Below are 27,408 nucleotides of genomic sequence, written 5' to 3'. Positions count from 1 at the left end.
CGCCAGCCATGTTGGTCCCGGCTGCCGCCCGCCCACCGGCACCGGCACCGGCGGGGCTTTGGGGGGCGCGCCCCTCCCGTGTTCCCCGCGGGTTCGCGCGGGGTCACGGCGGGGAGAGGCTCTCGGCGAAAGCCGGTGCGCGGTGTCGCTGCGGTATTGGATGCTGGGGGTTACAGCAGGGACAGAAACACTATAGCGCTTTCTTCTTTAGAAAAGGAGCCCTTCCAGCAGTAAAGATTTTATTTTTTTTTTTTTTTTTTTTGTAGACGACTTGCGGAGCACAGTGTTACCTACGTAAAATGGGAGTGCAGCTGAAACCAGCAACTAGACAGGAACTTGCTATTTGCTATTTTTAACCACAGGTTCAGTTTATGAAAGGACGTTCTGAAAGCTAATATCAAAACAGCCTGTCATCAGTGAGAACGAAAAAAACACTGCTAGTATGGGGAAGGCTCAAGAAAAAAAACAGGTATCCATTAGCAGCAATAAAACCCACAAACGTGAGCTTTTTTTCTTTCTTCCTCTCTTTAAGAAAAGCCAGTGAAATTTCTAAAGGCATGCAACACTGAAGATTTTTTTTTTTTTCTAAATTCACTTTAATGTGCTTCAGCATCTCCAGTACATTACAAAAAATAAAAAAGCTTTTTTTCACCACAGAGACAAGTGTTCATTTTCTGTAATTGCACACTGGCTGTTTCAAATGCAGTTGCATAATAAAGAGCAAATATGCTACTCTGGTTTGATGTGTAGAGGCTAAAAAAACCCAGAAACAACCCGATGTGTTTCATATAGGAGGGTAACTATTTTAAAAATACACGGACTTTCTAACATTCTGCTTCTAAAAATAGAATGAATTGATATGCAGGGTCTTCAAATTAAAGGTCAGAGGTGACAAACTGGGACAAAGGTCATGGAGCTCATTTTCAAGCAATCAGTTTCTGTTTTTTTCATGGTTGAACAAAAGCTTAATTATACAGAAAAGCGAGGACTGTAATATTTAACTAGTCAATTTTAACAGAGAAATAGAGATAGTTTTACCCAATTCCCTCTCCTCTTGAATGTGGCTGTAATACGGAACTGTTTGTGCTACTGCTAGTGATAGAAAAATAGGTCTGTCTAAATTTAAACATTGAAATGCATTTCTTAATTTAATGGTCTACAATCTGTATTTGTACTTGAGAATGAAGAGTGTGTAGCCATTTTCTGCTTTTTCAGTGCTCTTAGCAAAAAAAGAGGCCAATCCTGATGATACATACTATGATTTCAGTGAAGTTAAATTGCAGGTCCATGCATTTTGGCATTCGTGCACATACTTATTATTTATAGGAAAGCACTCTCCTTCCGCAAAATCCTTCTTCTGGTCTGCAGTGTTCTCTGTCACTGTGCAGGTAATTGCACAGACCTAAAAACTGGCTGTTTAACTAGTATGTGTGTGCAATTATCATTTTATTATATGCAGCGTAGTATTTCACTAATTAAGATTCGGGATTCTTAATAATTGGAAGGGATTGTTTCAATGGTTATATTGATAATTTCACATTTACACTAAACCATGTTTTCACAAATATTCTAAAGATATTTAATAAATATCCTATAGGTAACATTTGATATATATTTATACCACATGCAGTATTGTAACACCTAAGGATAATGCCCACAAATTATGCTGTTAAAATTTGTACACTCACTAGTATTTTTGTATCACATAGTAGGTTTTTGCTTTTATTTCAGGCACTGTGTATCTTATACCTACTTCAAATACAAAACCGTGCACCAATTTTAAAGATTTTAACCTTTGATTTTATAGATTGTGAAGTTTTGGTTATGTATCGCTGTAGTTCCTGTGCATTTTTTTCTGGTTTGAATTAATGACCTATCTGCACTAAAGTTTATAAGAAAATGACCATTGCATTACTTCATTTGTTCAGTTGCTCTAAACAGAGACTTGGTCAGAAGGTATGACACACAGGACTACTGTCTACTCCAGTTAAAATGAGTAAAATGTCAAACACCCTGTACTATCCATACTTCTAGGAAAGTGAATATTGGTGTTTAAAATACAGACACTCATCTGTTTTTTTAACTTTTATATCCTTTGGTTTGATTGTTTTAATCCACAATATCCATAGCAGTGTTTGGTGAGCATGTTATGAATTACAAATGATAAGAAAAAATCATCTTTATTAACTCTCTCAAGTAATAATTCAGTGATTAAAAAAAAACAAAACAAAAGAAAGAAGATTTTGCGTTTTATAGGTAAATGGCAGGTACAAATAAAACAAAAAGCCTGTGCAAAGGAAAGGATATGCAGAAGATGTGTAAACTCCATGAAAATAAGTATTAAATTAATGTAAAACATCTCAGAAAGATGTCTCAACAAAGCATACTGAAATTGATATGAAAGCAAATAAAAATCTATAGAATATATTTTTTAAAATAAAATTTGTTGTAGTGCCATCAGTTTTGAGAGGATGATGCTAAAGTCTTAATTGGTTAGAGTATTGTTATAACCGAAACAAAAGTTCTAAGTTACACCATTTGTTTCTAGAATAGATTTAATCTTGGTTTAATAGTGGTTTTGCATTGAGGTAAAAGCACATACAATTCTGGATTAAAAATGTAAGATCTTTACATTAAATGTGAACAATACATATTCAATGTAGTGTAATCAGGAAGAATGGAAAAAAAACCACATCTTTTCTTTAAACTTAAAACTTAAATATTTAATTCACCTTGTCATAATGGCTCTTTCTTAATTTGACATTTAACATGTATTTTTTTAGGGCTTCGTTTAGCATTGTTTTGTTTGCAAATAGTTTTCAAGTGGAGAAATAAAATCTTACTATATATATATGTATAGTTTCTCACAGAAATAAATAGCTACAAAATAAATCAGTGAGCTCTGGAAAATTTGTTGATCTACCTATTATTGGAGAATTCTGACTTTAAAAGGTTTTTTTCCCTTACAAAGTAGTGATACTAATTACTTTTAAAAATACAAAGAAAAATCTGTCTGAAAATAAATGTAAAAAATCCTTGAGGTAGTTTTCTCATTGTTTCATCTGCTGTATAGCAAGTAAATGTGTGGCAATTTCAGTACGCCCATGCCAACAATAAACTGGGAACAAAATACTTCACATATGACAGAAGTGGAAAAACAATAGAAGTAGAGGGTGATGTGTTCTATTTTTAAATTGTGTATTTAAAAAATGTCAGCTTTGAATCTTACAAAGCACTGTTTGAAACATGCTTATTTTATATAGCTTTTTATTAAATAGCTATTGTAGTTGCTTAATATATGTACATTCAAATGCAGACTACATGAAATTGCAGATTATACTAAATCAAATACACTAAATATGAGAATTGTGTATACCTAATTTCAATCCTTAAACCAAAAATAATCTTGTTCAGTGTGTTCCTTTAGTACATATAATTGAAGTTTTAACCTAAATAAATCCTAGCTTTTAATGCTGAAATAATTGTTAATATAATAATTGTATTTAATTTTTAAGAGAAACTTCAATCCTATTTAAATAGTTGGCAGGCTTCCATTCGCTCCAGTTCTGATACAGTGGGCTTTATTACTCCTTTTTATCGCCCAAAAGAGTCAGATTTGTAGCAACAGTGGAAGCATATTTTACCTGTCTCTGTTCCTGTTCTCACTCTAGTCAAATTACATTCTTATAAGCAGTTAAAAGGTATGTGACTGGATGCTTGATCTTCAAAAATGTGTACTTCATTTCTTAAAAACTAAGGTATACTTGGCCTCTTTTTATATCTGAGAAAAGTATATCTGGACTGTTACCAAGGTATTTTATTTTCTTCAAACTGTAATTGCCCCTCCTTCAGATCAGTGACAAAATTGGGTGAAATTAGTAAAGACAGACTTTTAATTTTCTGGCTGTTCAATTCATTTCCTTGAATCAGCATTTTAAAAATGCGCTTGCTTTTATCTTCACTTGCTAGAAAAATACTGTAATGATGTAAGAAGAAAAGTATGGAAGAAAATAAAATTATAGCTAGACTAAGAATAAATTTGTGAGAGTTTTCAACTTTTTTTTTTTTTCCCCGTAATTACATTGACACCCGAGTGTACATTTTCAGGAAATTTTAATTTTTCTTATTTATGCATGTCAAACTGTATTTTACTGAACGAAACATAAAGAGAGTTAAAACAGTGAGAACATCTCAGGAGGAAATCCATTATTTAGAATTGTATATTAAGGAATCCATGTGCATACTCTTAAAAAACAAGTTAATTCAGAGTCTCAGACAACATTAATTTGTGATGTTTGAAATCAAAATACTGCGTGCATAGTGTTCCTACCAGCAGTCAAGAACTGTAAGGGAGAATAGTGTTTAGCTAATTTTTACAGCCTGCTTCAAAAGACAGGCAGCAAAGTTTGTGAATTACAAAATGCTTTTTCAAAGTTAATATATCTGACCAATATGTGTGCATGTATGTATATATGTGATATATAGATATAGATATATAAAACGCTGACGTTTTATGCTCTTTCTGTGCTCAGGTTCTGTACACAGAGTTTTAAAACTTTGTATATACTTTACAGCATTCATCCATTTAAGTCTTCACTCCTGATGAGTTAACTAAAAGAGCTCCTTTAATATCAGCATGGTTTCCTCTATTCCTTTGTATCACTGTCATACTTGTTTGTTATAAAATAAAAGTATTGATGGGGTTTGTTTTCTAGTTCTTTTGCACTTTGCTTGTACATACAGTATCCAGCATTCTTTCAAAAAAATACTGCTGGCTTTATTCTGTGGAAGAAATTAGTCCCCTGGCTACCACTGACTCTGAAAGAAACAGGTTTAACATCTGATTTTTGTCTTTTCAACTTAGTTTGGAGGAAAGCATATAACTTGTTTAAATGGGGGTAACTACATATGTCTGCTTTGCTTTCATCCAAGCAAATATGTTTCTGAATCTTTTGGCAGCAAATTTGCTGAAGTTAATGAATTCAAAACAGTGCTTATCAAAGAGAATTCTCTTTACACACATAGAAACTTATTTTCCACTGACCACTACATTGTCATAAAATAAACTATATAAGGTGTTAAGCAAGTTGAATCAGAATGTGCTACCTGTAAGGAAAGGTAGATTACCTTTGTTGGATTTCTGTCAATGTGTCTTTAACTGCTACCACCCCTTTCATTGTATTTCCTATCCTGCAATAATTCCATATGGTGTTCTGTTGCATTATTTTTTGTGCCTACCGTTACAGTATCCTTCCAGATACTGTGAATACATAGTTAAAATAAGGATTGCTTTCAAAGCAAGTAACTTTTTCTCTAAAAGCATCTTGCCGTCTGGTACATAATTCCTAAGTGGCAGATTATTTGGTTATTTGGAGTTACAAAGTTAATGTAAATGCCAAGATAGTTTCAGAACGAAAATGCCAAAATATTTTTCTGTCTCGTACAGCATAAAGAGCCATAGGAGAGTTCACCATGAGCCATTTCAGAGCCTGAACCTGCTTCCATTATAATCAGGGACCGATTTCTTATGGCTTTCAGTAGGATGCAGTAAGATACGTGCCAATTAGTTACTCATTTAAACTGTCTGGTTTAAATGAGTTAATGGAATTGGAATGCCCAGGCTTTGCTACACTAAGTTTTGTGCATCGTATTGGGAAGCTTTTTATAGCTACTTGATAAAAAAATTATGTCTCCTTTTTTCTACTTAACAATCTGATATGTTTATGTGACACTAAAATATGTGTTGCTTACAAATGTGTTATCAAATGGCAATACTGGAAATACGAATAACTGGAGCTTGTGCTGTTTTCTGCCGCAATTTTTAAGAGCTGTACTTTTTCCCTTTGAGCCCTGATACAGCTCCCCCAAATATTTATTTTTAATCCCTTCATAAACTGAAGCAGACCACGTGCCAAAGCCAAGAACGGATCTTTTACTCTATGCTTGCATATTTCATTATGTTGCATAAATAATGCAAGTAAATCCGAAAGCCACAAAAGCCACATAGCCACAGGTTGGCAGAACAAAGCAGCAGCCACAAGAGATTGGGCTTCAGTGCTTGAAGGTGTAAAAGCAGATCTAGGTTTAATACAAGGCAAATGCCCACAGAATTCCAGCAGAAAACTTAGTCGCTACAAAGAGGAACTGAATCAGCTTGCCAATGTTGCTGCACCAAAAAGAAATACTGTTCTGTACCATCCCCTTTTCTTTATTCCTGGTGTTGGAAAGGACGCGGGGTAACTGACTGTAGGGGAGAAGTTAGAGAAATTTGATTCTCATTTGTCTTTGGTCATTCTTCTTCTGGCTTTGCCCACTCCTAGTGGAATATCCCGTTTTTTTAATAAGGGAGGAGGATAACTGTCAGGATGTGCTCATAAATTGGAAGAAGACAAATCTCAGATTTCTCTGGAAGAGAATTGGGCTTGTATCTAAACAGGAGGATAATAGAACTCCTGCTTTGTTTTGGATGGGTCTTAGTTAAAGTAGATTATTCAGAAGACAGTAGCGGGTGACGGGAGGACAGGCTTGTAGCAGGTGAGTTCGTGCATGCTCCTAGCTATTCACCTTTCATTTATTAAACAAACTGGACAGCCTAAGTAACAACCTTACTCCAAACGCCAGGTCTTTTCCTTCATGCTTTCTGCCATCTGCGATGTTCATTTTCTGGGTGATATTTTCACTGGTGTTATACAAAATTAGCCAGGCCTTCCTCAAGTAGATGACATGTACACCTCTCGTTTCAGTCAAGTCACACGTCTGTAATTTTGTGATTAATGGGCTTCGTTCAGCTTGAGACCTGGAGTTTAATATTAGTGCATATTCTGCTCTGCAACCTTGTAACTGACATAATTGAAAGCGTTTCTCTATTGATACCCATAAACTGGCATCGAGTTACAATTCTTACCATGACAGAATGCCGAAGAATCATTTTTATTGTTTTAAGTCATATACAGTGTATGACGGTTTAATTTGTACAATTTAAGTATAGGAAGGACAACTCACTAGTTCTTAGGTTACCTATTGCAATTAAATATTCATAGAGGAAACAAACACCTTCCCATATCCTGCAAATCTGTGTCTTTTCCCTCTGTTGTCATCCACTGCCTTCGTAGCTTTCCTAAGAGACCAATGAAAGGGGCAATGCCTTTATGGACGCTTAAAAAAAAATAAAAAATAATAAAAAAATAAAATAAAAAAAAAAAGGCGGCTGACTTTTATCTTACGCCCTGGTTATCTCATTGTGGTTCTGATGAGCTAGGTAAGTCTCAAACAGTTAATAAGTTTACAGGTCACTTCACAGAGTCCATGCCCTGGCATTTTATGGCCTTCTAATGAGCCGTTAAACTGGAGAAGAGGTAATTAAATATGGTGCTCGGGTAGAATGTACACAGTACTGACTCCAGCTCTCTGATTTTAGGTTCCTCAGAAGACGATGAGGTCATTCAAGAAGGTCTCCTCAGGCCCAGGTCAGTCTTCTCTGTAGCGTCTTACATGGCTGACTTTGTTATCTGTCAAACCGAGGTGCTGCGGCACTTGCGCCCGATTAACTTAATTCGCGGGGAGTGGGGGGAAAAGAAAAAAAAAAATCGCGAATTCCGGCGCGCAGGTTTCGAGAGGTCGTGCTGGATGGAGCCCTGAGCGCTCCGCCTCTGGAAGACCGACCAGCGACGTCGCCGGGAAGGTTGAAGGCGCCGTACCGTACCGCCAGCTGCCTGCTGCGGGGGCCCACGCGTCTGTAAGCGCGCCGTGGGGCCGCCACGCACACACCCACCGCCCCACCGCCCCCCCCCCCCCCCGACCGCCGCTTTAACCCCTCGAATCGCTCCCACGCCGCGGCGCCGCCCGTTCCCGCCGCGCAGCCCGGGCGCGGCGCATGCGCGGGGCGGCGGGCAGGGGGCGCGGAGCTCCCCTGCGCGTCCGCGGGAGGAGCCGCGCGGGGGCCGCTCCCCGGTTCCCCTGCCGAGGGCAGCGGTCCCGGGGGAGGGGGGGGGGGGGGGGCGAGAGGGGGTCGAAGGGGTGAAGGCGCCGGCCCGCCCGCTCCGAGCCCTTGCGCGCAACGCGGGAAGTGGACGCGGGAAACCGCGCGCGTGGGGCGGGGCAGCCGGCCCTCCCCGCGGGGATTTAGCCCCGTCGGGCCGGTCTCCCGCGACCACCGGCAAGAGCATCCGTGGCTCCGCGAGTGGGTGCCGCCCGCGCCCCTCGGATCACGCTCGGGACTGGAGCAGTTTCCCGTATTTTACAAATTCCGCCCGGCAAGCCGCCTGCAGTGCTCCACGGGGGATCACGCCGGAGGGCTGGGGGGGGGGGGGGGGGGGGACGACGACGGGGACACCGACAGCCGCCGCGTTTCATTTCCACGGAAAACTTCAGGAAACCGCGCGTTGGTCCAGCACAAATAGCGGCGCCGGCAAACCGCGGCGTGAGCCCCGTCTGGGTAACGGAGGCCAGAGGCGGGCTGCGCGGAGCCGTGCGCGCCCGCGGGGGGTGGCGGAGGCTGCCGCCCGCCTCGGGTGGAACGGCGGAGGAACGGCGGGGGTGGGGGGGAAGGCTCCCAAAATCCGAGCTCGGGTTGCAGTCGGCGGGTGAGGGGGAAAGAGGCGCCTGCTGCGCCTTGAAAGGGCATTTCCCGCAAAGAACCGCCGTTCGGAGATGGGCGCAGTGCGAAGGCGGGAAAAAAACAAAACAAAACAAAACAAAAAACACAAAAACAAACAAACAAAAACAAACAAACAAACAAAACACCACCACCACCACCCCCCCCCCCAAAAAAAAAAAAAAGCACAAAAAAACCCCCACGGTAACTTCATACCCCGCAGATGCACGTCGAGCAAATCCCGTCCCTCATCATCCCTAGCCGTGGGGAGCGCGCGGCTGGGTCGGAGCCGTGTTTTGTTCAAAAATAATTTTGAATAATAATCCTGCGGCAATAATAGGGAGGGTCGTGGGACTGAAGGAAGGCAAAAGGCAGAGCCGGGCGGTGGTTGGGCACGACCGACCTTTCTCTCTCCGAAATGCGCGGGAAGGCGTGTCGCCACGTTCCCCGGTGGAAAGAAACCGCGTTTTTCTGGAAATGTTAAACAAAACGCGAAAGAAAAAAAAAAAAACAAAAACAAAACAAAACAAAAATTCCCGCGCCGGGGGAGGGTTGCGGGAACAGACCCCCCGCTCCACCGCGGCGGAAAGGGAAGGCGGTTTTTGGCGCCCAAATTGTAGGTGAGAGGGTTTTGGCGGGAAGCGCTTGGCACCGGCGGAGACCCCCGGCCGGGGGGGGGTCCCCCCCCCTGCCCTGAGGAAGCCCCCCCCCCAGCCTTAGGAAGAGCCGGCTTCGATAGAAACCGTCTAGGAAACACCACGAGTGTCTTACTCGGTCCAAACATCAACGGGAGCGGCGCGCGTGGGCCGGCGCTGTCCTGCGTGGGGCGGCCGCGGCGCAAAGCAACCAACCCCAACACGTGAAAAGGGGGGGGGCGTGGAGGGGGGGGGCGCAGGGGCTCTCCGGCGCTTTTCCTGCTTGCCCGTCGGCGAGAAATGTTGGCTGCGCTTTGAAATGGGAAGTAGCGGCAGCACCCCGAGCCCTGCTTTCAAGTGTAAAACACGCGTTTTGTTTCACAGGCTCGCGGGTCGGTCGTTTGTTGGGCTGCTTTTTTTTTTTTTCCCTTTTTTTTCTTTTTTTTTTTTTTTCCCCCATTCCTTTTTTTTTTTTTTTTTTCTTCCATTCCTGGTTGTTTTTTATTTTTTTAAAATTTTTTATTTTATTTTATTTTATTTTTCCCTCTGTTTAGTTTTATTTTTTTGGTAGTGGCGTCTTTTTTTTGGAGAATAGAAGAAACCAGAGTTCGGACTTTAAAAGTTTTAGGAAGGTGACAAATTGGAAACCCAACACCACTAGGTTTTGTTACATAGTTTCAAGTGAGCTCTTACTGTGCGTTTGAACAGACGATTCCAGCTTCCTATAATTGCCCTTACCAAAATTAGTATCTATTTAGCGAAATGTAAAGATAGAAATATCTTTTTTTACTATGTGAATTATTAACATTAAACTAATTTTTCCACGAATCAGCTTGTTCTGTAGGGCTTTATTCCCTTGGCTCCCCCTCCCCTCCCCCTGATTCTTTGCGAATGAATTTTGGAAGGGTGTTAGTGGATTGGGTTCTTTTTTTTTTTTTTTTTTTTTTTTTTCCGGAGAGTTCCCAGCTGGCAACAGCTCTCTACCTTCCACAAAACTTGAAAGGCTGATGTCCCTTGCAGGAAATGAATGAGTCGATAACATCTGACACCAGTGACCAGTCCAGTGACCCCAACCTTAATTCCACTAATACTGGAGGCCTGAAAATCTCACTAAAGACCCTTTGCAAATCCCACCCCCCTCCATTTTACAAAATCTGCATTTATTTTGTGATGTAAGAAATACTTTGCAACAAATATCTTTACATTCATCTAGTTACGTGTTTTTGTAGTCTTTCATTTGTTCATCGAAGAACATAATATACTGAATTTTCTTTTAACTGAAATTTGCTAACAAGACATTTTGTCCATTTAATGAACTCAATCAACTCGTTTGTGTCTGTTTGACCAATATTCTAGCCTCTAAGGAATTTTTATACCAAATGTCAGTAAATCAATATGAAAAAATAAAGACTTTTAAAACGGTATTAGAATACTTGATGTCTTTTCGAAGGGAGGACCAGAAAGGGGTCGTATTTTATAAATGTGCTATTCAGCTACAAGAAATGTAGTCTTGGACACTTCAAATAAGCGGTGTAAGCATTTTTTTTTTTTTCTCCTTTCCGGTAACCTTAATTTCTTGTGCATAGCTGGGGTTTCACGTGTGTTAAAATCTCGCACGTTTCTTATATATTGGATATCGTCCCGGTCATAAGATCCAAGCCTATAAAATTACTGGTGATTTAATATTGTAAAATAATCGCTATTGTAAAGGGGGAAGGGAGGCTACGAGTAAAAAGAAGTGGTATGTTGCACGAATGCGTAAGGCAGGTCAGTGTAGGAAGTCGACCTCCACTGTTGAAATAACCTATAGGAAATTTACGGTTGAAGACTGCAAAGGAATTTCAGGATTTAAAGCTTCTGTTCCCCTCGCCTGGCTGCTCGTATTTGTACACTTTTGCCCACCCTCGCTTCTTCCTAGCAAACGATCAAACCGAGCACCTCGGTATTTCACACAGAAATGAGGCGCTAGCAGGGGAATTTACACTGTCCTGAAAGGCAACAAAAGGAGTAAACAGGCCCGTGGGGGCAAAGGCGTCCCCCTGAATTGGGCAGACTGATCGACGCCACTTCCCAAACAACAGCAAGTGCTTTGCAAATGCATAAACTCCTCGCATTCAGGTTCTGCACGGATCCGTCTGCCGCTTTGCCTTTTGTTTGTGTGTGTCCTTGGGATAAGAGAGGATGCCGGGGGGGGGGGGGGGGGGGACAGGGAGGGGGAAGGAGTTTTAATAAGGAAGTAATTGAGCCCAGGTTTTAACAAGAAATAGGCACCGTTTGGAGGGTTATCCAATACTCGATGTAAAGCGAGGCTATACGTGAGTGGGCGGTGGTGAGGACCGAAGAGGCAAAATGTTTTCATGCCTTCATCCGCACCTTTACACTGAAGGAGGTGGGACAGACGGTGAAGAAAACGGAGTCTCACCCAACTGCGGCGCGGGGGAAGTGGGGTGGTACGTTTCTACAAATCTTTTTTTTAAATAAGCCGTTGGCCGTAAGCGCAGCAATAGCAGGGGCGTGCGGGCACGCTGGTGGCCGTGTACCTGGGATTGCCGAGGGCGAGTGCCTCCGGCCAGGGCTGCGCTCAGGCTCTCACCGAGCCCCTTACATGCAACACATTTATTTTCCGAGTTGGATCCCCCCCTCCCGCTGGCAGCGAAGACTTAAAACAGCAGTCCCCGATCAGCGTTATTCCTTCCCTCTTTGTCTTCTTCCTCTGGCTTTTTTTTTTTTTTTTTTTTTTTTTTTTTTTTTTTTTTTCCGCCTTCCTCCTCTCCAGCGAATCCTTTTCTCTGTCAGTCCTCCTCCTCCTCCTCCTCCTCCTCCTCCTCCTCCTCCTCCTCCTCCTCCTCCTCCTCCTCCTCCTCCTCCTCCTCCTCCTCCTCCTCCTCCTCCTCCTCCTCCTCCTCCTCCTCCTCCTCCTCCTCCTCCTCCTCCTCCTCCTCCTCCTCCTCCTCCTCCTCCTCCTCCTCCTCCTCCTCTCCCCCGCGTTCCTGGGGAACAATCGCTGCTGATTGAGGTTCACTCCAATACTAGGCTGGAAAACTGGGCTCTTATTTAGGAAGTCATTAATCACATCCCCTCCCCCGGAAAGAGATGGCGGAGAAACCTGTGAAGTACAATTCCTCGCCCCATCCCCCCTCCAGAAATGTTTTGAAACGCTAAACCTCCGCACATTCTGGGCCATATTAAGGTGATCTCGCGTTTCCGGCGCGCTTTTTAGTTTGAATGCGAAATTAGTTAACGTGCAGCAGTAGGCGTGAGCGGCGGCACACGCGTGCACACACCCACGCGTGCACACGCCCGTAGGGAGAGGCAGATTCCCCCCCCTCCCCGTTTTTTTGTTGTTGTTTTTTTTTTTTTTTTTTTTTTTTTGGGGGGGGTGGGGGGGGCTTTTCTCGAGGTGGAAGCGGCGATCGGTGACCCGTACGCCGGCATTTCGCGCAGAGGGTAACGCAGCCCCCCCCCCCCCCCAGCATACCTAGTGCATGTCTATACGCATGGGTGTATCTCATTTGTAAGCATCTTGCGCTCGGGTGCGTACGCGTACCCCACCCAGGGCGTGCGCGGACACCCCAATAACCTCATCCGCGCGTTCTCCGCCGCCCGTGGGTGTTGTTCTCCGGCGCCGCGTTTAGAAACACGCGGGTCTTCCCTCCGTGTTTGTGCCGTGCACGGGAGTGCAGGAACCCCAGAATATATACGTCATCTCGATTTCCCGTAAGGAAGCGTGCAGATTAGCTGTCGGAAAAAAAAAAAAAAAAAAAAAAAAAAAAAAAAAAAAAAAAAGGGACGCGTTGGAAATTTCTTGTTCATTCATAAATTATTTTGGTGTGTCAGCCTGGTTGAAATGGCGATTGGCTACTCCTGCCTCCTGCCAACCCCTTAAGGATCCGATGTGAAATTAGTAGCAAGAAAGCATGTAATTGACCGAGTCACGTGTGCGCAGGGGGCCAGAAACGGAGCGAGAGAGAAGGGGAAAAAATCAAAAGAGGGAAAGCACATTAGACCATGCGAGCTAAATTTGCGATCGTTCAAAATCAGGATGTTAGATTAATGCAGAAGACCACTTCGATCCACAGGGAAAGTTTTCATCTCACGAGTTTGGAGCAGAGGGCCCGTGGGGCAACATGGCCGAAGGTTAATTTTCTTTTTCTATTGTTTTACTATGATTTTCGCTCGCTCGCTCTCTTCCTCTCTCCCCCCCCCACCCCCCCTCCTCTTCCCCCCCCCCCCTTTTAACCCAACTATGCATTACCCTTTTTTAGCAGCTCGCGCAAGGGGGCTTTCTCCAAACCCATTGTTACCAAGCTCAGAAACTGTTCCGTACCGCCCACACCGATTCACAACTTGAAAAGCTTTCAGGGGGCTATTGTTTGAATTGTTCCTGTTTGATTAAGCACAGTTGCAGTGGTGGGATGAGAAAACGGCCGTACACCTGTCCCAACTTTAATCGAAAGTTTATTCCAAGGAGGGATGGATACACGTTGGAAAATAGTGGTTTCGGCGCTGCATGTGCAATAACCAGTTGTGCAATCTACCCAATTTTGCTTAGTCTCTCTCCTCCACCCCTCCTCGGCCAGCCTGCCCCCTCGCCCCCCGGTCCTGCGCCTTGCGAGGAGAGACTAATTGGGCTGAGAATTTCTCTTGAGAAATGGGATCGGTCTTAAACCAGCAATATTCAAGTAAAGTATCGCGTTCCGTGCTGTAATGTGGCTGAAAGATGGAGTTATATGGAAAAATACACGTATGTACAGAAATGTGGGCTGCCCTGGGCAAAGAGAGAGGGAGAGCCTCCGTACGCAGTGTTTCCTCTCTCTAACCTCCGGTGATTTTACTTTTTTTTTACGTATTTGGGGGAGATGGTTGATTATTGTAAGCTTTAGAGAAAAATGAGCTCTTTTCGCCGTTTGCTTTTTGATTTTGTTTTGCTTGCCTTTTTTTTCCCTGTTTCTTCTGCAGTAACTCCTTTATACGGTGGCAGAAGGATGTTACCAGAATTTAACTCTTTGCTTTGCATCTTGTTCCCCCCTCCTTCCTTCTTTTTCTCCCCCCCCTTCCCTTCCCCCCCACCACCCCCCCCCCCCCCCCCCCCCCCCCCCGCCTTTCCCTCTTCCTCAGCAGGGGCGAGTAAAGGTGGAGACGAGCCCGGGAAGTTGCCGGAGCAGGAGGAAGAGGAGGAATCCCAGGTTTTGCACGGAACCGGCCACTGCAAATGGTTCAATGTGAGAATGGGATTCGGGTTCATCTCCATGAGCAACCGAGAGGGAAGCCCCTTGGAGTCTCCGGTTGATGTCTTTGTACACCAAGTAAGACCCATTTTTGTCTTCCATCTCAGCCTGCCACATTTGGTTGAGCTCAGTGGGACTCCGGTTTCACGTGAAGTAACCTATTTTTTCCTAGGTATTTAGGTGCATCTGTATTTAAAAAGTTGCCCTAGGTAGTGGTTTTGTTGGCAGCCTACAATTCGAGTAAAGGAAGGTGGTCAGGTTGTGCTTAGTCTCTGTGTCCGGAGATTTCTGCAAAGGGATCATCTCGTTTCTCCGTGGTTTTCTCCCTGGTTAGAAACTTCTCCTGTGCTTTTTATTTATTTTCGAATGCCACGCTTTTCTTTTTAATAAGGCTTATCACTTGTCACCAGACTGATCAGGAGCATATATATGCCTTTCCTTGGAAACGGAATAAAATTAAGCCCGGAAAAGGATAAATAAACGTCGGTTTTTCATTCAGATAACATTTGAATACAGTTTTAAACGCTTTTCTTGTAAACCTCGAATTGCTTTTTAAAAGCTCATCTGAGATCAGTTAGTGAAATTAAGACATAATTATAGTGTTGTTTTGCAGTAATTCAGACCTGAGAGCGTCCCTGTGGTGATACACTGCAGCGTGCATGTGGTTGGGTTGGTTGAGTTTTAAATATTCCTTCCTGGGGGGTGGGCGGGTGGGGGGGAAAAAAAGTAACGATTAAGGAATCAGACCAAAAGCAGTCAGGCTGTCGGGGAGAGAAGGGGCATGTGGACGTTGTTTTTGTTTTTAAGCCCCGCAGAGGGAACGGTGTTGGTATTTTGAGCGTGGAAGCTGGCATGAATGCCTTCACGCAAAAGGAGTTTCAGATGCAAGATACGTACGAAATTATAAAGTGAAGGGAACTTTTCCCCAGGTCTGTAGCGTGGGTTTGCAGAGAAGGAGCATGTGTAGACCTTCCCTGGTCCTGCTGTTAGTCTCCAGTTGCAGCAACGCTATTTTGAATTTCACCCGTCTTCTCTGCGACCAGAGAAAAGAAGAGCCGGTGTCAGGTAAAAGAGACCATTTTGGGTTTGGCTAGGGCCATGTTAGGAAGGCAAAAAGTCATCTTAACTTTTTACGTGGTTGTCCATTTTCTATGACGTTTGCAATGACGGGGCAGGGGGGTTGTTCCATGATTATACTGTGATTCCCTTTTAATGTTCCACTCGATGGCCCGGTCTTATTTTGCGGTAACCTTTATCAGGCTTTTTTTAAAGGCTACGCTTATCATGAGGTTAATAAAAAGGTGACTGAAAAGTAGAAAAAACGCTGCTGCTGCCTCATGTTGCCTTGCTCCTTGTGCTGGTGGAGTGGATTTCTAGATGTACCCTACGCCTGAGGGCCCGCACATCAATATTAGCTGCGCTTGCATTTGGAATTGCCTACAAAGTGTAGAATCCGGTAGTGAACTTACTAAATTCTTACACTTCCTGCTTTGTACTGGCATACGAGGTGCCCCCCTCTCTGGTGCTCTTTTTTTTTTTTTTTTTAGAACTGAATGAATGAAAAACTTACCAAAGAGGGAGCAGTCTTCCTCCTGTTTTTTCCCCCCTTTCTTCCCTTTGTACCTTTTTTTAAGTTGTGAAATTGCTCTTTACAGTTCTGTAAACTTACTTTATAGATAAACAATATAATTTTGTGTTAGTACATGTCATTCTTTTTGCTTCTCAAATAATAGAAGAGAAACATAGGAAGCATAGCAGTGTTGTTAATTAAAAAAAAAAAAAGCATTTGGAAACAAACGTATTCTTAGATCTCTGGAAATAGAGAAGTGTTGAACTGCATGATAACGTGATACGTTAAGTAATACTAGACAAGGTGTGATGTTCCATAACAGAAAGTAGTAATAGAAAAGAATAAAAAAAGTATGTGGTAAATTCGGAAGTATCTATTCCGTTGTGTCCCTTAAAGGAGAGGACAAGAAGGAAATGTTAGACGTTTTTGTTTACACTTCAATAATCTACAATTTATCGATATCCTTCGGTTTCTAAGACATATCACAGTGTAAAATTCAGTGGAAAATAGCATGTTTTACTGCACATAAACTGTGTGCCTCACTCATTTTAAGTACTGCTTAGAGATACGTCCTTCTGAGTGAAGTTACTAGTATTCTGCAATGGATTGCTCTCACAGCAAAGAAAATATGTTTCTCACCTTTTTCTTTCTGATGAACTCTAGGATATACATAAACTTCATGGTGACATGAATATTTCCATCAGTCAAAAGCAGAATTTTTCTGTTCAATGTAATGGGGAGAAGCAGTATCTATTTTGTTTCAGAGTACATTTTAGGTAATTTATATTGCTGTAGAGAATGCTTTGTGTTAGCTGACTAGCTGAACAGTGGTAACAGTAACAGCCGAAGTATAAAAATGTCTTTAAATCAGTAATTTTATTTAACAGTGCTGCTTGTACAACAGTCTGTTGCCTGAACAGTGATTGGACCCTATTCCTACTAGTTTCATGAATTTGAAAAATTTACTCATGTGAAGAGTCCTTTTCAAGGCAAATATGATAGTTTCTTAATCTGCTGAAACAAAATATTGCTGCTCAAAACTGCTTTGAAAACACTTGGTTGTTTATTTAAGTGTGTTCACTCATTCTGCAATGTTTGTAGCTACTAATATCATTTTATAGAATCAGACAGTCTAAGCGGAGGGAAGAAGCTTCCATCTTACTGAGTCCGAGTCCTGTCAAAGCTAGCTTGAACGCTGAAGCAGTATTTTTACGTCCTTATCCTATCTTTTCTTGGTGAGGTTATGCCAAGTTTATGAGATCTTGCTATGAGCAGAAACTTACTGGATGTCGAGTCAAAATTCCTGTAATAGTTTAAGCTCGCTACACCTAGACTTTTGAGCTTGCAATAATTAATTTAGCTTTCTTCTTGGAGTTCGCCCTTGGTTGTGTGCAGAGTATAGCCATGTTTTTCTAAAGCCAGTGCTTCACTAATTGTATATATTGATATCTTTTTAGAGGATGATGCTTTTGTTTGGATTTCTCTTCCCTTTTACCCAAGGAAGGTGTTCTGTTCATGAAACAGCTGTAGTATCGAGTTTTTAACTACCTTTTAAGTCCTTCCTTCAGCACTAATCAGTTTGACTGATCTTCTCTGAACTACCTTCTTCGGGTTGTTTTTACTCTTCTGGTAATGAAGTACCTAGAGCTGGAGGCATTACTTAAGGTAGAAACACATCAGCCATTACATATGTGCATCTGTGTGTGTGTACAGTGTAAATAAGGTACACTTAGAAACATCCACACTTGTCCTTTTTTAGCTTTATTCTGATACAACTTAGACCCTCAAGTCATGTGTTTGAGTCATTCAGTGTCATATAAAAATTACAAGTCCTAAAAACTATTTGATCTTTCAAAGACAAGCCATGCCCAATGCAGCAATGTGCCTAGTCCACCGTGTTTCTTTTACCAAAAAAAAAAAAAGTATCAATGTTAGTCCTCTGTAACTGTTAAATCCAAGGAATGTGCACCTTACTGAATTTGGCTCAGTATTGTCATTTGGAGTTTTAATAGGTTAGTATGGAATGAATAATATAGCTTGCTTCTCTTTTATAATGTGAATTCTGCACATAGTTATGTGCGAACAGCTCTTGTTAAATTTTAGAAAAAGGTCTTTTTGTCAAAGGGTAAAGCAGACCGGAGAGGTGAAGTGAGTGAAAGCTTTTGTGGTGTACGTGAAAAAAGGTCTTCATTGCTAAGAACTGAGAAGAGCTCGAGTTTTTATAAAATCTGCGAGAAGGATTATGTTTGTTAACATTTTTTTGCATGTTCAAAATGGTACATGCAACTTGGATGCGTACAACTTACTTGAATGCTGGCAGTAAGGCAGAAATGCTGCAGATTCTTTTTTTGCACACGTTTTGTATGGGCAATGTTAGAAGTGTATCTGTTTTCCTTTGCTTAGCGTGAAGCCCAGATGTTAAAGATGATAATGAAGGGTAGGGTGCTGGGTGTAAATAGATGCAAGACATGTTTGTTAATATCAAAGGTTATAATTTTGCCTTCTGTTACTGAGTGATGTCATCTTTCAGGATGAGATGGATTGTTCGTTTTGAAGATGTTTGTTGGGATCTGTTTCTGTAGTCCAAAATTTTTACAGTGTTAAGGAATTGATACAGGATTTCTGAACTGGGACCTTAAACATGATCCTTCTTTGGGATCCTCTTTTATGAGATGGGGAGAGGAAGGAAGGGAGGAGTAGCATGCAGGAGTTGGTGTATTTTATTTCCTCGTTAAAAGCAACATGGTTGGTTTGAAATTTTTCACTTTCATCTGAACTTTCTTACTGTTGCTGCAAGTTACTTTTCTTACAAGATTTGATAAAAATGGAAGAGCGCCTTTTTTATTTCACTGAGTCCTCCTGCACTGCACTATCATTTGAATGTTATAAATTTTGCTCTAATTGTTGCAAGTACCTATAACAAAAGGAGGGAAAATTACTCGACTGTTCAGTTAGGATTGTAATTAGAAGAATAAATGGAAAACTAGACAGGTAAGCAGGATCTGAAAAGTCTTTTCCCTTAATTTGACTGACCATCCTTTTTGATGGTGACTCGGGTGCCTATTCTTCAAATTCCTAGTATTTTAGCCACAGTTGAACTACTCTGTCTAGGATGAAGTTGGGCGTGGCATGATGCACTGATTGCTGACTTTCTTATATTGTAGACACATGTGATCCTGTGCTTTTGCAAGGATGCATTCATTCATCTAGCACATCTTTTCCATTTCTGTATTATTAGGAGCCTGTAAAAAGCTACTTAATTGCTCAGGATAACTGGAAGTTCTGGGCAAGCAAGTGGGATCAATATTACATTGCTCCTTGTTGTTACCTGTGACAACTTGTCATCTTGGACTTCTGCTGGGGACCAGGCAAGCCCAGTCCTAATTAAAACAAAAGTGGTTAGCAGGAGTTAGAGAGGGAATCTGAGGAAGGAAGCGAATGGGCAGTAAGCGTGTGTCTGGGTGAGCATGTGCATCGAAGATCCAGCAGAGATCAGACCTACGCTAAAAATGGGGGTGTCAGAGTCTGCTCAGCAGCCTCAACGCAGGTAGGATCTGTAATGGGTAACTTGGAGATCCAGAGCCAAGCTCCGGTACTCACCAGTTGTGTTGGGGCATACAGACAAAATTGACTTTAAATTGTGGGGTCCGTGGATTTGTGGTGTGGAGCAGTACAGCCTTGTTTGGGATTTTATTATTCCTATTCTTTATTTTGGCGACTAATTAGGCCCAGTCCTACATTTCAAGTCCTAGGCAGATGGCAGAATACTTCACTAAGAGTTTGATGGTTTTAAGTTGGTTGTCTGAAGAAACCTGTAATTTGGTATTTAAGTTACAGAGCTGCCATCTGTGGAAGTGCCTTCCAGATTTCATCTATTTACATCTAAACCCAACATTACGGCACATTTTTATTGATAGACGTACGCAGTATTTAAGTGAACGGCAAGTCCCATTAAACCTAAATGGTGTTGAGTCAGATCAGATTTTGCTGAAGAAATTTAAACGTGAAATGTTGACAAGCAAAAATCACAAGCGGCCCAAAGACTGGGGCCTCTGCTGGGACTATTATATCTCAAGAGAGATTTCCCTCTTTGGCAGAGCTGTAAGCACACCCTTTCCAGAGCACGCTATCCTCCTTTTCTCCAAGACCGAGGAAGTTGTGCACGGGGGTTGGGATACTGGAAGGAAGAGGATATTTTGTCTGGGGCACAAACATAAGATATCAAAGCAGATACATGAACCGAAGCTAAAAGGAAATGAATTGTCAAATTGGGAAAAATGTTGTTATTGTTGCTTGTCCTGGTTTGCAACTACATTGCTGAGGTAGTAAGTATATCTAGAGCCATCCAGAGTTTTGGTTTAGACTCTTTACAAAGTATACTCCCATGTAAATATTGTTTGATTAATCTTCCTTCTGTAACCCACCTCTGTAAAGGGTTGTCATCTTTCCCCAGTAATTATCAACAGAAGCAAAATTAGGCCCATCAGTTTCTACGAAGGTGTATAAAAGTGACCGTAAAGGTATAATTTAAGTAGATCCTAAAAAGTGGAGGGTAAAGCTGTTTATGATGTTTCTTCAATGAACACAAAGAAATAAGGACATACCATTTACATATTTTATTCCCTGTATTTAAGGATGCTTTTCCCTCCCTTTTGTTAAATCAGCTGAAAGTTACCATGACTGATAGGAAGGTATTTTGTGATACTTAGCTCTTTCCAAGGGACAGTGACTTGGGACAGGTCTGGACTAGCTTTTGCTTGCTCTGGATATCACTGGTGAAAGCAGTGAATCCTTAAATTGCTTTTACATCAGTAGAGTATCGCTAAAGACCTCTGCCTGGAAGGTGGGGAAGTGCTTCAGGTTGCTTGAGCATATTAGTTGGAGAAATTGGTGTCCAGGCCCTTCCTCGGATTATTCTGGCTGGTCCTGATTTATAAGGGGGGGGTTGACTCCTTGGGAGATGGCTAGAGGGAATTCCAGATCCCCACTCCAGAGATGGCTCAGCTGCTTGCAGAGCAGCTGTGGAAACTGCTGTAAGTTTTACAGTCTGCTGTATTAAGGAAAACTCGCCCTGATTTTAATTTTTCCCTGAGATGCAAAGCTGTAGCATGCAGCAGGTCAGCAGCTGCTCTGCAGGCAGCTGAGTCGGCTTTGCAGTAGCAGTGGTGAACAGGTGGAGATTGAGACTCCTACAGCCACCCTTCTTGGTGGGGAGTCCTACGGCCATCATTTTACTTTTACATTTGGCATCAGCGCTGCTGCTTAAGTAAGCTTCAAGGGCTTTTATAGCGCTCTCCCTCTTGGGCTGGCATAAGTGCCTGTGAAGCTGCATGGCAAACCCAGCTGGGAAATTTTGGTTTTCACGTCTGATATTTATCATTTGTCCTATCAGAGAAACTCTGTGATCCCAACAAATAAGGGTGAGCAACGCTGGCACCATGGAGGGGCAGCCAGGGATGCCAACAAGCAGCTTCCAGGGCGAGGTGAAGGTGTGGGAGGAAAGAGAGCCAGAAGCTGCTGCTGCAGAAATGTGAATGAAACTGCAGTCTCCTTTGGTGCAAAATAGCAGAATACTGGTGTTACCTTCAGCTGGGGCTGGAGAGACAAGTATTAGTGGCTTTTAAAGAAAGAGGGCACTTGTGGGTATTGGAATGAGTCCAGCATCTGAGCTGTCCTCGGGAGTGGAATGTTTCAGGAATCTCTTTTGAGTCGCACTTCAGTCTTACATGTTTCTCTTTTTCTTGTCTTGTTGATTACAAGTAAGCCGTGGCATTGAAACACACTGAATTGCAGTTTTAAAACAGCACTACTTGCAAAACAAAATAAGAAAAATTAGGAGGAATTTTCGATTCATGACAATAAAGTGTATTTCTTCTACAGAACAGAAGTAAGTATATTTCCAGGACGTGTTCATAATCATTTTTAGCAGATAGGTGAGAGCATAGCGAAATTAGTTGTTAATGTGAAAGGTGTAACTCCTTTATTATTCCGTATGTATATCTTTGAAAATTAAATACATCAATACATTTGAAAAAGTGATCTGTTTGAGAGTATGCAGAATCTCCTTGTTCTCTTATCACTGCAGGAGCCAAGAAAAATCACACAGATACAGACAGATTCTAATCTAGTGCTAGAATTACAATTTTTTGAAAGGAGGGAGGCTGAAAGGTTTGGCTTGGCTTTCTTATCATCACAGGTTAGAATTTTCACCTATTAAAATTGTTTGACAGGTAAAACGTGAGTGAATGCATATGTAATCAATATTTTGAGTGTATGAATTTGTTTACAAAATTAAAGTAATACTCCATGACTGCTACGGATCTTATGATGCTCTGTTAGAAAACACTCATGTTGTTGTTATGTTCGTCTGTACTTCTCATGAACATAGCTGATAGTGGCTTTCCCATCAAAGATAATCTGTTCCCAGAGAGGCCCTCTTCTAATTAGTCATGGTAATTTATAGGTATGCAGTGTTGAGGGATTTTTTTTTTTTTTCCCCCTAGATTGCTTTTATTATACTGCCACTTGAGGCTACTTTTAACATTTGTGTTACAACTTTCTTTGTTTATGGTCATATAAATACATGAACCAAAATAATCCCTGTGCCGAAACTGAGAGTAAAAGTGATAGCCCTTGTGTACTTTAAGTAGACTAGAATAAGCATGAACTTGTATTTTTCCAAAGTACAGGTGTATTTTAAAATCTCTTAATAGTGCATGTGTGCTATAATTTTAAAAATGTTTTATTTCGTTTTACAACTGTGTTTTGCAAGCTAGTAATCAAAATCTTGGTTGGTTTTATGGGCTATTTTTAATAATACAATCTTAGTGGAAATACGGGGTTTTAAAAAGCCTCTGTGGGCCATGTGTAGTAATTTCTGAATATTTTTAGACTCGTTATGTTGGAAATAAAAGAAATATATGAAAGTTTTAATATAGAATGTACCTAATAGACCCAAGCTGACTTCTGCAGACTTTGGATTAGACCCCCAACTACTCCCTGTATTTGACAGATATATATTGCTATCTTACCCTGTTTAATTACCTGGCCTAAGACACGTAGATGGCACATCTTGAGAATTAGCCATTGTTGACACTAAGGTAGAATAATTCTCAAACCTGTTTGCTACCCTTTCCCCCAGATGTTAAAAACAGTAGTACATCAGGTGAATGGGAATTTGAGAATTGTTTCAACGGTAAATAAGACCTGCTCCTTAATGGAATGAAAAACCATGACATCCCTTCTTTTATTTTTTTGTGGATATTGAAGACCTGATGGGCCAAATTCTGGTCAATCTTCTCACATGAAGTGGTCCCACTGACCTATGAAACTTGTTCAATAAACTGGACAGCATTAGGAGCGGACTTTAAGTCTCTTGAATGAATGCTCATACTGGAAGTATGTAGTTTACATCCTTTTCTTAAGTGTGCTTTTCGTGCTCTAAAACTTGAGGGCTGGGCTGTATTGTGATCTGATGTGTTCCCTGTACTCTGCCTAAAATGCAGAGTAGTAAACTTAGGGTTTGGGTCAGTGCTGCTTAATTAAAAGTTAACTTAAAACGATACACCTTAACATAATGTGTATGCATGAACTTGACATTTATGGAACTTGTATCTACTTTTCACAATACGCTACTTTTTTTTTTTTTTTTTGTACTGCGAATGTATGATACCTAATGTCTTACCTAAATTCACCTGACCAGCAGTCTGCCAGTCTGCTTTGATGCAAGGCTTTTGGGCTGATAATGTGGTTTTTTGTTTGTTTTTTTTTTTTTTTCATCTTCCTGTTGAAAAATTGCTCAGTCCCAAATCATCCCCTCACAGGAGGGAAGAGGGGTAGCAGTAGTATGTGAAAAAGACCCCTCACCGTGGGTGCAGGCAGGTTCTGTTGAAGGGAACTGGAGCTCACCCTCGCAGCGAAAGCGCCTTGAGCTCTTGAACAGCCATGGGGGGTAACCTAGAGGCAGTTGGGGCCACCTGTGCGGGGCCTTCGACTTCTGGCAGGGGTCGTGGGATGTGGGTGGGGGTGTGTGGGGGGGGAAAACTGCTGGAAAACTTTGTAACTTTAGTATTGGGTATCTGTGTTGGGAAGGGGCAGGATGGGAATCCTCTGGCAGGGTCCTGCCCGATCTGCCCTTTTCCCAGGCCCCTCCGTTAGGGCTGAGAGCTCCGGCCCCGCGACAAGGGAGAGCACTGATTTGTGAGGAGGGGGAAGCAGCCGGACCCTCTGCCCTGGCAGGAGGGGGTGGACGGGTAGCCGATCTGGAAGCATAATATGGTCCTCGAACGTTTGTAAATGCAGCTGGGCAAAAAGTTTCCATCTCGCCGCGGTGCTTAATAGCTCTCCACTGCAGTGCTTGCATTCTCATTTGGCTTTGCCAAACCTGCTTTGTTTGTCTGCTTCATTGTTTGGTTTGGTTTGGTTTGGTTTGGTTTGGTTTGGTTTGGTTTGGTTTGGTTTGGTTTGGTTGGGGGGGGGGGGGGGGTGGGGGGGGCTTTTGTGCTCGTGTGTTAATTAACGAAAGCATGTTACTTTTGCAGCGGCTGCTTTGTAGGAATCAAAACCAAAGCTGTTTAATGTTTCCGTGCAGCGTGTTCTGCAAAAACTGTTTAACGGATGGGAAATGCAGGGCAGAAGCTGACCCCGTGAGGAATGCGTGGTTTCTGATGCGGGGGGGTCTGTGTGGCCGTAGCACGCACGCTGATTTTAACCACCGGGCCATTCGGCAGGGCGTCCCGTGCGTTGTGTGTGATCCTGGTTTAGAAACTATGGCGACCTAGAAACAAAGATAAAATATTCTTTCGAAGCTGGTTTAACTGGCTTCAGGAATTAGTGATACTTGCTAAAGGTAGACGTTTTACTGGCAAAGTGATTGATCTGGATGTGAAGCAGATGCATAAATAAACAATATCAGAAATGAAGAGTTTCTTGAAAGAGAACTTTTCATGTCACTGTTGACTTTAAAGGACTAGTCACGAGGAGGGGACTGTAGGATTGAACTGTAGATGATAAGAGAACAAAAGATTTTAAAGGTGCATTGTCAAGATGAAAATTATACTAAATATCTTCAGGCAAAAATACAGTACATCTGAAGATAAAATCTTTGCTTAGACTAATTGGAATAGGATTTTGTTAGTGTTAATTTATGCCTTTGTGAACACATAATGCAGCAGTGAATACCACATCTTTCACTACGGAGTGCATAATTCTCCTAGACTGTAGTCTATTATCTACACTAAGAAAATAGGCTATTGGATTCTCCTCTCAGCAATGCCTTCTCTTTCTCAAGAATTTAAAAAAAAAAAAAAAAAAAAATTCAAATTCTGATCTATCAGACCTGAAAATGTTTACAACTGTTTAAATTCAAAACACCCTGGTTGAGAAAGTTCCTTTAAATTTGATCTATGTCTGCACCGTCTTCAGTAGAAATTAGCAAAGACTTCTGTAAAAATAAAAATGTGTTTTCAATTTTATGTGATGTCTTTGCATTTAATGACTGCATAACATTTTTGCAAGACAGCAGATACTTTTCAACATTAATCTGCAGTCTGCTCTGAGCGACAAAATAAGTTTAATAATGTAATTGGTGGATTCAGTTTCCCCAAAGAATTTTCACCTAAATCTTCATTAATTTATTTTCATTAACCGATTACGTATTTTTTAAATGGCAGATGACTGTATTTTTGTAACGTAGGTTCTTTTTTACTGACAATTATTGATAGTTTATTGGAAAGTGATAGCCCATTCCATGCTTATGTGGGTTTATTGTTAGTCTTCACACAGAGAGTGGTTGTTCCTTGGATGCTCATTTCTTTAACTTGTGACAACTCTAAATGGACCAAAATTAGACTCTTAAAATGGCTACAGTTGAAGCATTGTAATTTTGCCAACGTTAATTGGTTTTACGGTTCATTATTCGATAGTATAATCATTGTTTAACATTTTCAGTTATCTTCTACATCTTAATATAAGTTTTTTAATATAGGAATTGGTATTTTTTAAAAAAGTTATATATAAATCAGTACTACGCTTTTATAGTTAAAATTTGTTTTCCTTTTATCCATATGTAACTTAGTATTTATTTTTGATTAATAATAGCATGTCCATTACAAGGGAGCTAAATCAGAACTGACCACAATAGGTGTCATGAAATGCACTTATAGTATATTATATTCTCTTGAGAAGTATTGAGTTAATTGACATAAAATGGTTGGGTTTGTTGTAATATTTCTGGGTTTAGGATGATGAGTATAATCTATTTGTTAAAATCTTAAAAACTGATAAACTTTAGCCTAATTTCTGTTCTCCTCTTCCATATGACTTGCAATTTAAAGGTACAGTATACTGTGGCTACACTTCAAGGATCAAATGTTACTAAGGGTTGAAATGTTCAGCCGGGTGAAATCAGTGAAATAGTCATCAAGAAGTGTCAATGGGCATGCACAATTTCTCTCAAGGATTTTTTTTCTGATAGTTTCATTTGGGAGCTTAGATACTTGAAGCAAAAAAGTTCGATTAAATAAATGTAAGGGAGAAGTGTATAAACTATCATTCAGTGTACTTGTTTTTACTATGTGAGTGCTTTGAAACCTCTAAAATGGCCCTGAAACGAATTATAGAATAGTTATTTGTATGAAATTATCATATATGAATATTCATCTAAATTTCTTACAGCACATTCTGCTGTACCATGTGCGTCAAGAGAAACGTGATTCCTCTTTATTTACATCTTATGTGGCAGAAAATATTCTGTTGGCTTCCTTTGTCTGCTTTCACCCAGGGTCTTCATTAGTTTAAGCATAGCTTTGCCTTTTTGTGGAGAAGTTTTAAATTCCCAGCATTTCAGGTCTGAAAGAGAACTAACTTGGTAGATAATTATTTACTGAGGATATATAAGAGAATAAAAATACGTACCAGTCTTAATTGTTTCTCCGTTTAAGTTAATGTGCAGAAAGTTTAGTATGGGGCTTTCTGTTGTTTAATTCCAACTGTTTAACAAAGTTAATCTGAATTTATATGTCTTGCTAGCACACTCTTCTTCTGGACACACTCATATTTCATTGCCAAATTTTTAAAGATGATGGATTAAAAAAAGCAAATTATTTCCTTTTATTAAATCTGTGTGGAAGTAAGTTACCAAACAATAAAGGTACATGCTAAATATATCTGAAAGACAGTAATCCTTGCTTCCTTTAAAAATTGGTTTGTTGAAAAATACTGATTATGTTATTGTAAAATAGTTTTGACACACTTACCTGACAAAATGTTTTCGTGTCAAAAGCAGATGTTCAGATTTTGAAATGTCCAGTTTCCATGAATTTGACTAATTTTACTATGAACTTTCTGGTAACAATGTTGCTATTAAAATGTTACTATTTAAAA

General features: G+C 41.2%; 1 protein-coding gene across 3 annotated transcripts in view; it reads left to right on the top strand.

Moving 5' to 3' along the window:
* Positions 1-27,408, top strand: part of LIN28B (lin-28 homolog B) — a 105,647-nt gene that overhangs the window by 3,180 nt on the left and 75,059 nt on the right. Inside the window, exons 2-3 of one of the 3 annotated variants that reach the window (XM_042803282.1) lie at positions 7,418-7,466; positions 14,347-14,534. In XM_042803282.1, coding sequence (XP_042659216.1) covers positions 7,433-7,466; positions 14,347-14,534 — 222 coding nt within the window. In that variant the 5' untranslated portion in view covers positions 7,418-7,432. Of the gene's footprint in view, positions 1-7,417; positions 7,467-13,195; positions 13,366-13,974; positions 14,054-14,346; positions 14,535-27,408 lie in introns of those variants that run through there. The other 2 variants (XM_042803283.1, XM_042803281.1) reach the window with 2 other exon arrangements.

The sequence above is a fragment of the Tyto alba genome, unplaced genomic scaffold (assembly GCF_018691265.1).
Source record: "Tyto alba isolate M040663 unplaced genomic scaffold, T.alba_DEE_v4.0 Super-Scaffold_40, whole genome shotgun sequence".
Taxonomy (NCBI): Eukaryota; Metazoa; Chordata; class Aves; order Strigiformes; family Tytonidae; genus Tyto; species Tyto alba.
The sequence above is the reverse complement of the archived record's forward strand: the minus strand, read 5'-3'. Positions and strand labels throughout refer to the sequence as shown.